This window comes from Papio anubis, chromosome 10 (assembly GCF_008728515.1).
Source record: "Papio anubis isolate 15944 chromosome 10, Panubis1.0, whole genome shotgun sequence".
NCBI classification, from domain to species: Eukaryota; Metazoa; Chordata; class Mammalia; order Primates; family Cercopithecidae; genus Papio; species Papio anubis.
The window spans coordinates 90,685,713-90,697,299 of record NC_044985.1 but is presented as its reverse complement, the minus strand read 5'-3'; the positions used below and the strand labels follow the sequence as shown (position 1 = coordinate 90,697,299).

The 11,587-nt window shown below is 40.2% G+C and overlaps 1 protein-coding gene across 11 annotated transcripts in view; it reads left to right on the top strand.

Annotated features, from left to right (window-relative positions):
• Positions 1–11,587, top strand: part of MDH1B (malate dehydrogenase 1B) — a 39,441-nt gene that overhangs the window by 1,175 nt on the left and 26,679 nt on the right. For 9 of the 11 annotated variants that reach the window (XR_001893545.3, XR_004176627.1, XM_017946874.3 and 6 more), the window contains exons 2-5: positions 3,330–3,442; positions 6,947–7,123; positions 7,325–7,467; positions 8,857–9,353. Coding sequence is in view for 9 of the 11 variants with exons in the window: in XM_017946874.3 (XP_017802363.2) it covers positions 3,330–3,442; positions 6,947–7,123; positions 7,325–7,467; positions 8,857–9,353 (930 nt within the window). In the remaining 2 variants the exon portion in view is untranslated. The remainder of the gene's footprint in view (positions 1–3,329; positions 3,443–6,946; positions 7,124–7,324; positions 7,468–8,856; positions 9,354–11,587) is intronic. The other 2 variants (XM_017946873.2, XM_031651478.1) reach the window with 1 other exon arrangement.

Here is an 11,587-nt window from a genome sequence, read left to right as displayed (position 1 = left end):
ATACATTGAACAAAATTGACATCTACCATCTACAGAAGATTTTTTTTTTTTTTTTTTTTTTTGGGACACAGGGTCTCACTTTGTCACCCAGGCTGGACTGCAATAGCACAATCATGGCTCACTGCAGCTTGGACCTCCTGGGCTCAAGTGATCCTCCCATCTCAGCCTCCCAGGTAGCTGGGACTACAGGCATGCACCAGCATGCCCAGCTAATTTTTGTATTTTTGTAGACATTTTGTCATGTTGCCCATGCTGGTCTTGAACTCCTACACTCAAGCGATTTGCCCACCTTGACCTCCCAAAGTGCCAAGATTACAGGCACGCACCACCGCACCTGGCCCAGAAGAATGTTTTTGAACACTGACTAACCGTATGGTGGGAAGTCAGTGGAAAACACACTTACAGAGAATGTTGCATGTATGACATTGGCAGGGCAGGGTTCTATAGGAACGATAGCAGGAGCCCTTACTTAATCAGGTAAGGGCTTCCCAGAGGGAGAGATTTTAAGCAGATACCTGAAAGATGATAATGAATTACCTAACAGAGAAGAGGTAGAAAGGAGGGGAGCAATTTAGGCATGGGTAACTGGGAGTGGGGTTACAGCAAGGAGAACTGGTTTGGTGATAATTGAGAATATAAAATAAGCATAAAATTGAAATAAGTTTATTAGGACTGAAGCAAATAGTACAAGGAAGAGAATGTCATAAGGTGAGGCTAGAGTTAGATTATGTAGATTCTTTTGAGTCACATTCAGTAGTTTAGACTTTATTCAGAGTACATGAAATGTTTTTGGAAGGGGAGGAGGGCCTAATCAAATTTGAATTTTATCTGAATGTTATGACTATAGTGTGGGGGAAAAAGACTGGATGCCAAGAGACCAGTTAGAAGAATAGTGCTATAGTCCAGGAGGGAGTTAATGGTGACCTCGCCTAGAGTGGCAAACAATGGAGATGGAGAGAAGTGAATTGGAGAGATATTAGGGAGGCAGAATCTATAGAACTGGATGTCTGATTGAGTGGAGGAGAGCAGATAAGGGAGAAAAATGAGTTAAACATTGTTCCCAAGCAGATGTTTGAATAATTGCAGAGATTAAGAGTCACTGAAAAAAACAAAAAAGTGGAAGAGTGGGCTTAATACTCTAGATACTCTTACTGCTCTTAGATAATTAGGGAAATGAACATAAAAAATATAAGCGACTAAGTAAATTTAGTACGGGAATGGTGAAAAAATACATCATAGACCATCTGAGTGTGTATGTGACATTTTGAAGGAGATGGGAAAATACAGGAGGGTGTAGGCATCTAGATAAGGAGATAGATCTGAGCTGGAAATATAGATTGCTACTTGAAGCCAAGGGAATGAAGCAGATTGGCCAAAAAGAATATATAAGATATAAAGACAAGATGCTTCTCAGAATGATACCTTTTAATGGGTTGATAAAGGAATGGAAAACTACAAAGGATAGAAAGGAGTAACCAGAGAAGTAGGAGAACCTGAAGAATGCCCCCACTATAGCAGGTGTTTCAAAAGGTTGGAAGGGGGCAGTAGTGGCAGATGCTGCCAAGGGTCGACAAGAAAAGGATCGGAAAGTATCTGTTGGATTTAGTGGCATGGAAGTCCTCGGTGACCTTCAAGAGAATTGTGGGGTCTGCTACATTGCAGTGGATGAGAAATAAATGGAAGTGAAGAACTGAGGATGGCAAGTATGGAGAACTCTTTCAAGATAGTTTGATCAAAAAGGACATATGAAAGGCAATAGCTAGAGGGGGAGATGAGTTTTTTGTCTCTTAGGACAGGAGGAACGTAGTGAGTATATTTAAATATGACAGAAAGGGACTATCGGAAACAGATACAAGACTCTAGAAAGAGAGGATAATTAAGCAAGGTTCCTGAGAAGGCAGATGAGGGTGGGATTCAGAGCATAAGTGGTGGGATTAGATTAGACAGGAGGTGGAACTCCTCTTCCATTGAAGTGAAGAAAGGAGGAAAGGATGAGTCCAAAAGCAGACAGGCATGTAGATGTGATGGAGGAGGTTGGAGGTTTTCCAAACTAATGCCGTTTTGTTTTGTTTGGATTGGTTTTTGTAAAGTAGAAAGCAAAGTTGTTTGTTGTGTTCTGATAATACAGAAGAATGTTGGGGAGAAGGAAAAGATTTGCAGGAAGAGGAAAAAGTTTGGAATAGTAATTGTGGAGAACAGAAGAGAATGCTGATAAGGGAAACAAAGGGATCTCTATGCAGGGTTGAGGGCCAATTAAAGCTGGTGACGATGAATTTTAAAGGTGCCCTGTGCTTGGTTCTACCATGTTTCTGTAGTGGTGCCTAGCAGGTAGGACCCAGCTACAGAAAAGGCAAGTAATTGAGTTCATCCAAGATGAAGGGCTTTTATCAGGCTCATTTCCCAAAAGGATAGTGGAGAGAGATAATTTAAGACATTGACCAGAAAGTGGTTTGAAGAAATGAACCATAGATTTGAACTAGACAGGGCGGCTGATAGACGGGGGTCGCTTCAGACAGGTTGATAACTTAGGAGTTTCCATGAAGCCAAGGAACTGGTGACTAGGAGTTACTGAGGAAGAATGCTACAGAGAGGGCTCTGCATTTTGCCCCATCCCTCCTGCTCTATCAGATGCCCAATTCCATCTGGTGTAGTGGCTTTAACTTCCTGGGTGTTGATGGCTACTAATTGTGTGTCTGAAACCCTTACATGGCACCTGCACCTATATATATATATATATATAGCTACTTGCTGATCATATCCACTTAGACATACTACAAATACCTCCAACTGCACTTGACTAAAGTTATTCTCATTCATGATTTCTCTCTAGTTAAGGTCAGTATCATCTGCCCAAGCCAGAAAATAGAAGTTATCCCAGGTTCATCTTTCCCATCCCCACAACTTCCTGACACGCATCAAATCCAAAAGTGATTTTACCACCACTCCTTACTTCAAACTACCTTTTGGTGGCCATTAGTGAGCAGTTCATTATCAGCACTAATTCATGCTGAATTAGTAGTAGTTAGCAGCCTCCTAGAGGAAGTGAGGTCCAGCATATTACTAGAAGAGAATAAATATTCAGTAGGGTTTTTTTTTCTTTCCACATTTTATTACTTAAGATTCTGACCTCCTATGAAGTTTATTTTATTTGTATTAATCTAATAAACATCAGAAGTTTATGTCATAGCAGTTTCAGTTTATACTACAACTTTATGTTACTAAACTATATCATAACTATGACTAATTCTGTAATTACATAGCAAATACTTAGAACTACATAATAATTTATGCATGATGAAAGAAAACATTGCTAATTTGAACTCTTTTAGGTAGAGCAGATTGTCCATATTATGCTAAAACAGAACTTCTGGCAGACTATTTACAAAAGAATCTTCCTGATTTTCGGATACATAAAATCACACAACGTCCTGAGGTTTGGGAGGTAAGAAGCCTTTATAGTTTGTTGAACTCACTCATGTACAAAATGTGTTTTAATTTGATTAACTATTAGCTGGTGTATTAGATTGGCTTCTAGTAATGACTGTTCATGTACAAGTGATATTTGAATACTAGTAAAACAAGTCCCTACTTACCAGTCTCAAAATAATATTTATGTTTTTCCCTAATACCTAGTAGTACAAATGAGACTCTAATCAATAAGTGGATGAGTTTGGCCGTACCCCCCGAAGAATCCAGGTAGCTTACACTGCACTTGCTAACTTTTCATTCTCCTTGGTATTGATTTCCAATGACTTCTTTGGGATACCCTTCTTCGGGATACCCTTCTTTGGGACTCTGTTTCCCCAGAAACAGACTTTGAGATGTAGATTTTGGTGAAGGGTCTTTGCTGGGAAGTGGTCTTGGGAACAGCATCCTGAAACGGAATGAGGGTGGCAGGATTGGGTAAAGGAAGAAGTTAAACTTCGACATAGCTGCAACAGAGGCCTCAGTGGATCCCACAATGAACTCTTGATGGCCTTTCAGAGGTACTCCAAACTGAGGCAAGGTAATTGAGCTTTTGTGCTCCCTCCTCAACCAGCCATTGGATATCAGCTGCCCCTAAGAAGGAACTTAACCTTAGGCAAGACAATTTTCTTTGGCTGAAGTCAATTCCTAGAGAGAGAATGGAGTCAGACTTTAAGTTATCAGCCTCTAATACGCCGGGTGCCTGAGAGAGTGAGTGCCTCATTTGTGAAGGGGGAACCTGGAGTGTACATGACAGCACTGGCTACAGTCCACCTATTGTGCCTTTTGGATCCACATGCTCCCTATAATCAGTTCACACCGTCTTGGAACAGCTCCTTGGATTCTGGTTGCCATCTTTCCCTGGGGAAACGTTACAAAAGAAAGGTTAGTCAAATGAACTATAGTCTCCACTGCTCATAATTTCAGGGACAAACTGACAGTCATCACCTCTTTTCTCTCCCTCTCTTCTCTACCATCCATTGTAGATTTCCCTCACTCTCTGCTGGTCTGGTCTTCAGCTAAGTTATCTTGTCTGCTGGGTTGTTTAGTGCTTCTGTCACAATAAATGTTCTCTGGTTGGCACTGCCCACTGACCTCTATTATTTCAGGATTTTATCATCTCAATTGCCAGGGAGTTCAGGTGTGTAGCAGCATGTCCTTTAACAGCCTTGGCCACAATCATATGAAAAAATGCTCAACATTACAGGGTTATTAGAGAAATGCAAATCAAAACCACAATGAGATTCCATCTCATACCAGTCAGAATGACTGTTATTTAAAAGTCAAAAAATAACAGATGCTGGTGAAGTTGTGGAGAAAAAGGAACACTTATACACTATTGGTGGAAGCATAGAAAGATAGAAATAACAATCAACCCAGAAATCCCATTACTGTGTATATACCCCCCAGAATATAAATCATTCTTTTATAAAGACACATACACACATATGTTCATTGCAACACTATTCACAATAGCAAAGACATGGAATCAACCTAAATGCCTATCAATGATAGACGGGAGAAAGAAAATGTGGTACATATACATCATGAAATACTACACAGCCATAAAAAGGAATGAGATCATGTCCTTTGCGGGGACATGGATGGAGCTGAAGATCATTATCCTTAGCAAAGTAATACAGGAACAGAAAACCAAATACTGCATATTCTCACTTATAAGTGGGAGCTAAATGAGGAGAACACATGGACACAGGGAGAGAAACAACACACACTAAGGCCAATCGGAAGGTGGAGAGTGGGAGGAGGGAGAGGATCAGGAAAATAACTAATGGGCACTAGGCTGAATACCTGGGTGATGAAATAATTTGTACAACAAATCCTATGACACAAATTTACCTATGTAACAAACCTGCACTTGTACCCCTGAACTTAAAATAGAAGTTTAAAAAAAAAAAACAGCCTTGGCTTAGAACGGACAGCCACACTCGGCTTCTCGGTGACACTGGGACCCCTCTCACCAGTGCATTCCTTATCACTTAGGTGCATGTCGTATCCTGCAGTCCCTTCCAGAGAACATGGTTGAATGGTGGGCTTTCTAGCCTTCTGTAGTACCACGTTCACTAGTCTTGTTTTTTTTTTTTTTTAATTAATTTATTTTTTTTGAGGCAGAGTTTTGCTCTTGTCACCCAGGCTAGAGTGCAGTGGTGCAATCTCAGCTCTCTGCAACCTCCGCCTCCCAGGTTCAAGCAATTCTCCTGCCTCAGCCTCCTAAGTAGCTGGGATTACAGGCGCCCACCACCACACCCGGCTAATTTTTATATTTTTAGTAGAGATGGAGTTTCACCATGTTGACCAGGCTTGTCTCGAACTTCTGACCTCAGATGTTCCCTCCGACTCGGCCTCCCAAAGTGCTGGGATTACAGGCGTGAGCCACTGCACCCGGAATCACTAGTCTTTTGATCCATTCTTCTACTGTCTTCCATGAAGTCTGGCATTTCTATTTTATTTAATTACTTTCTCCAAGTTTCTAAGAGCCAGTCTGGCAATATGTTGTCCCTGTCTTCTGAGGTCCTTGCCAGGGTATACACTCTTGAATTGCAGAAAAGTGATTCATACTAATGAATTCTCCCTTGTCTAACTTCATGTTCCACTCTTGATTCAGCACTGTAAGGGTCTAGTCCTTTACACACACTCGCAGCTCCTGCTGGGACATTAACATGCTCTGCAGGGTGCAGAAGGTTTTTTGGGGTAATGTTTCTTTCCTTCATAGGCCCAGTACTTCATTGGTCTGGCTATGCTGTGGCTAGAGGGGCCATGTTGGAATCCTCATAGCAGCACTGTTCCCTTTAAGTGAGATAAAGGCAGGCATATCTTCAATATCAGCAAGGAAATTAGTTTCCAGGATTTTATTGGTAAGGTGGCCTCATTACCCGTGCCTCCAATGACATGGTTTTTAAGACTGCTGCCATGTACTTTGCTGATAAAAATGTTGCTGTTTGACTCTACTCAGATCTTGTCATTGGAAGGCCTCGCCTATACAAACCAGATAATGATAATTTAAACTTTTTCTGATAAATATTATTGGAAATCTCCAAATAACTTTTAGCTTATTAATTTAGTCTGAACTACATAAACCACACTCACAGATCTGAAAAACAGTATCAAATGTTATATGCCCCTAAGACTGGAAATATTGCATGTGTAGAAGAATAAGGGCAAAACTAGTTGAATTTTTTAAAAAATCAGTTGAGTTGGAACATGTAACCTCTCTTTAAGCTAAACACTTGCATTCCAGATCTCCTCAGCAAAAAGAGCAACTTTCAGTACCTTTATTTGGTCAATTAATTCGAAGAATATGCTTTCTTATCTAATTAATCTGCTATTAACATCATCACTATTTTCTATATTTACATTTTAGTCTTTAAAGATATCTAAATTATATTATATATATATGTAGTGACATTAAAAACAACCTGGTATTTTAATGTTTGAATTCTAAAGTATTAAATTGAATTCCCAGGCAGAGTTAATATATGACTTCACTTGGAATATCATTCAACAGGATTGGCTAAAAGATGTGTGTGAAAAGAATAAGTGGAGTCACAAGAATTCCCCTATCATATGGAGAGAGCTGTTGGATCGTGGAGGAAAGGGTTTGCTTTTGGGAGGATATAATGAGTTCCTGGAGCATGCCCAGGTATGTAAGTTAACTTGACTTATCTGTTCTAACAATGATAATTATCTTACATTATTTTATTTTTCAATTATCTTGCTTTCTGAGACATTCTCTCATGTCTCTTTTTATTGTATTTTGACTTTAAACAAAAACTTTCCATTATAGCCAATTTCAACTAGTTATCTATTCGCTTATGTTGACTTTTTCTCTCCCAATATTTAGCTTTACTATGATGTCACCTCTAGCATGACGACTGAGTTGATGATGGTAATTGCTCAAGAGAACCTGGGGGCACATATAGAAAAAGAGCAGGAGGAAGAAGGCCTGAAAACTTGCATCAACCCCTTGCAGGTCTGGATCACCAGGTAGGACAGTCAAATCCCAGGATTCACGAGATTGACTTTTTATATTTAGAAAGGACAATGAGGTGGGATTAATTTCATGATGGAAGAATAGCTGAATGTGTGTGTATACTTATATGTATACACATATACATATGCCTCTGTGTGTGTGTGTGTATGTGTGTGTGTGTTTGTATTCTCCATATAACTCATAAATGAGTTTTAGGTTTTACAGACACACACACGCATATACTTGTTCTAAAAACAACTCTATAGCATGGCTGCTTTGCAGAAGCTCACCTCTTCTGACTGTTGCTCTCTCCCTCTTTCCCACTTGCTAGAGCTTTGTTTGGCTTTTCTCTGTGCACCCACTCCCTCTCTGTAACCCCACTCCCCTCACCTTGCTCCCTTTTGCTTTTCTCCTTCTCATGTGTGCTCCTCTTTGCTCCCAGTCTGGGTACATGCAGTCCTTGTTGTCACACTCTCTTTCTTTCTCTGCACTGTCACTCTGTCTCTCTTGCTCTCTGTCTCCCACCCCCTCTCCTTTCCTCACCCCTCAGTTTGTCTTTTGCACTTTCCTGCTCATACGTACGTATGTATCCTAATATATACACTTATTTTTAAAATTGTTATTATGAAATATTTTAAATACAGAAAGGAATTGAGAATGATGTAATAAACATCCATGATCCTATCAGCCAGATTTAATAACTATCACATCTTCTTTAGATGTTTCAAAGGATTAAATCGGTACAGATACTGTTGAAACCCCCGTTGTACACCTCCCGAAACCCACTGTGAATACCAGAAATGCCCAGATACGTTTCTGAACTTCCCGTGGTGGGCATTACAGTTCACAGTTGATAGTCACAGCTGTAGACAACTGCAGAATTGTGGCTACAGATACACCTTACATAGCCTGTGTTGATCCCAGCCATCTTTGTAAGGATTTTTCTGTGTAAGAATTTGGAAAAGGTAGCCCTTTCCAAAAAAAAAAAAAAGTCATTATTGTGTAGATGAGGTTGTATTTTTTTAAAAAGAGCTATGGCTAACTGAAACTTTTATCTTTATCTTTTTAGGAGGAAATATAAACACGTAATTACAGCAATATAATACAGTTTTTTTCTTTTGATTTCTGTATAGGGGGAATTCTGTTTTCTTTGAAAAAACTAATGAACAGGTGTATTTATTATTTGGGGACTGATTTCAGATGGTCAGAGCAAGGGATGGGTAGTGAGAAGTTTTTGTTCTACTTTTGACTTCTAGCCTTAAAATGTCAATGCAGCTGTGTGTGTGCTTATTTAAATATTAAACCACCCTATTGATGCACATGCAGAAATATCTATTAAGAATAAAGGCTTAAAAGGGACAAAGGATGTAACTATTCACAGTCCAGCTTTGCATTTTTATCAGTGCCTCTGCTCCTGCCTGCTACAACCTAATTCCCATATTGACGAGTGGCGAAGTGTTTGGGATGCATACAGAAATTAGCATAACTCTATTTGACAACAAGCAGGCAGAAGAATATCTCAAAAGCCTTGTGATGGAGACCCAGGACCTGGCGTCACCCGTCCTGCGCAGTGTCTCCATCTGCACGAAGGTGGAGGAGGCCTTCTGCCAGGCCCACGTCATTGTGGTGCTGGACGATAGCACCGACAAGGAGGTGTTCACTCTGGAGGACTGTCTCCGAAGCAGGGTGCCTCTGTGTAGGCTCTACGGGTACCTGATAGAGAAAAATGCTCATGAGTCCGTCAGAGTCATCGTGGGAGGGAAAACCTTTGTGAACCTGAAGACAGTTTTACTCATGAGATATGCCCCACGCATCACACACAACATTATTGCCGTGGCACTGGGGGTGGAAGGTGAAGCGAAAGCCATACTGGCCAGAAAACTGAAGACAGCTCCTTCATGTGAGTGAACGTCTCTTTATGTTTTTGTTTTTATTTTGAAGCAACATTTCAAAGCAGCTAGGAAGAACACTGTCCCCTCTAGGAACATTCTGAGTATCTGGAATAGGAAGTATAAAAGAGGCATAAAGAAGTTATTGTGTGATTTGACTACTGTGCAAATGTTGTTTTTTTGTTTTTTTGTTTTTTACTGGCTTTTTCCATCATTATAAAAATCAATAAATGTTTAATACAATACAATTTATATTATGCAGGTGATAATTTGACACATCGTATTCCATTTTTTCCCATAATAATAGTCAATTAAGGTAACCAGTGTTTAAAAGAAAATCAAAGCTATGTGCAAGTGGCTCTGCCCCACTTCCCACTCATATGACCTTGAGCCGTCATTTAGTCTTTTCGGTGCATTGGTTTCCTCATCTGTAAAATGAGGATATTAACAGTGCCTATCTCCTAGAATTGATGTGAGGATTCGGTGAGATGTATTCCTAAAGTGCTTAGAAGAGTGTATGGCACATAATAAACATTTCCAAGGATGTTAAGCTTATTAATAGGATTACGATATCTGATCAGTTTCTGCTCCTATTAATCTTTGAACTGGTAAATATCAGAATCATATGAAGATGAGAAGATGAGACTAGATCAGAAAATTGATTGTTGCATTTGAAAAGGGAGATAATTTTGGACATATTTTAGCTACTTTTGCCCTTAGATGGAGCAGGTACAACAGTATCCATTGAGAAGGGAAGGAGATGCTAGGCATTCTCTCAAGCAAAATTGGAAAGACAATGAAATGTGAGCCTAGAATGTTCCCAGTCAGGACAAAAAAGGCTTCAGTGAACCCCTAACATTATAGCCAGAGCTGTGTTTTCTTTTTTGTATCAATGAAACTCTGTAAATAATAATTTCTGGTATTCTTGCATACATATCTTTAGTATTTTATCCCCACAATCACTAAAACACTCAACCAAATTGATGCTAAAATTATTAAAAAGGAAATGAAAACTTTTTTTCTATATTATCTCTGTCATCAACCTTATAATTACATTTGTAGACAGTGACTTATCACAGAAAGTCTATAATACACTACTGAAAAGTATCAAGAAGAATCTAACACAAAGTGTATGTGTGGGTTAGGGGGTTCAGGGGGTTGGGGGCTTTCAGCCAGAAAGCTGCTGTCTTGTGGGTCTGCTGGTGCCATGACTCTAAGCTCCACTCTACTCAAATCCAATAAGCATGTGAGAAGCAGAAAAAAGAAAAATGGAGGAAAGTTGGTAAAAGGAAAAAGGCATTAGAGGGACAGTAGTCCAAGTAGAATTGTCAGTGAGGCAGCAAGGAGACAGGCAGCAATGACCAAAGTTGAGCAAAACATCATGAAAGAGAAGAGCCACCAAGGAAATTATTCAGGGATTATTTGAGATGCCAAGAGGGTGGCAAATCTTTTCAGAAAAGCAAGATTCATGATAACCCCTAAGTTCAGTTCATAAATCGCACTATTTATCAGGCCATGTGTATTGGCTCGTCAGGACTCCTTCTGTTGCAAAAAAAGTCAACTCGAAGTGACTGAAGTCACCAGGTACCATGGCTCACACCTGTAATTCCAGCTACTTGGGAGGCTGAAGTGGGAGGATCACTTGAGCCCAGGAGTTTGAGGCTGCAAGTAAGCCATGAGGCTGCAATGAGCCTGGGCAACAGAGCAAGCCCTTGACTCAAAAAAATACAAAAAGTGATTGAAGTCAAATAGAGAACTTTTTTCCCCACATAACTGAAAAGCACAGGAGGTAGTTCTTATTTCAGACATAGCTGGATGTTGGAGCTCAAACGGTGGTGCCAGGACATACCTGTGCCCTCTCTGCCGGCCTATCACTGTGCTGTGCTCTCCGTGTTGGTCTCCTTCGCAGTTCGGTCCTAAAAGGTGGCAGAATGGTCACTGGCATCCCAGACTCACATGCTTGTAGTTTACATACCCCAGGAGAATGAGGGTTTTCTTTCCTAGTTGTTTGTGCAAAAAGGAGTACAAACTTATCGTCCAGGCTTGGACTGCTTGCCCATCTCTAAATCAACCATCACGGCTGGGGGCGGATGGGGGGTGGGTGGAATCTGCATCTAATGCCTATAGGTGGACCTAAGGCGTGAGGACAGTCGCACCCGACACATAGATAGGGACTGACATTGGAGAAGGAGTAGTTATTTAAAGAAAAATCAGGATGCTCTTAATGAGGAAAAAAAAAAAAAAA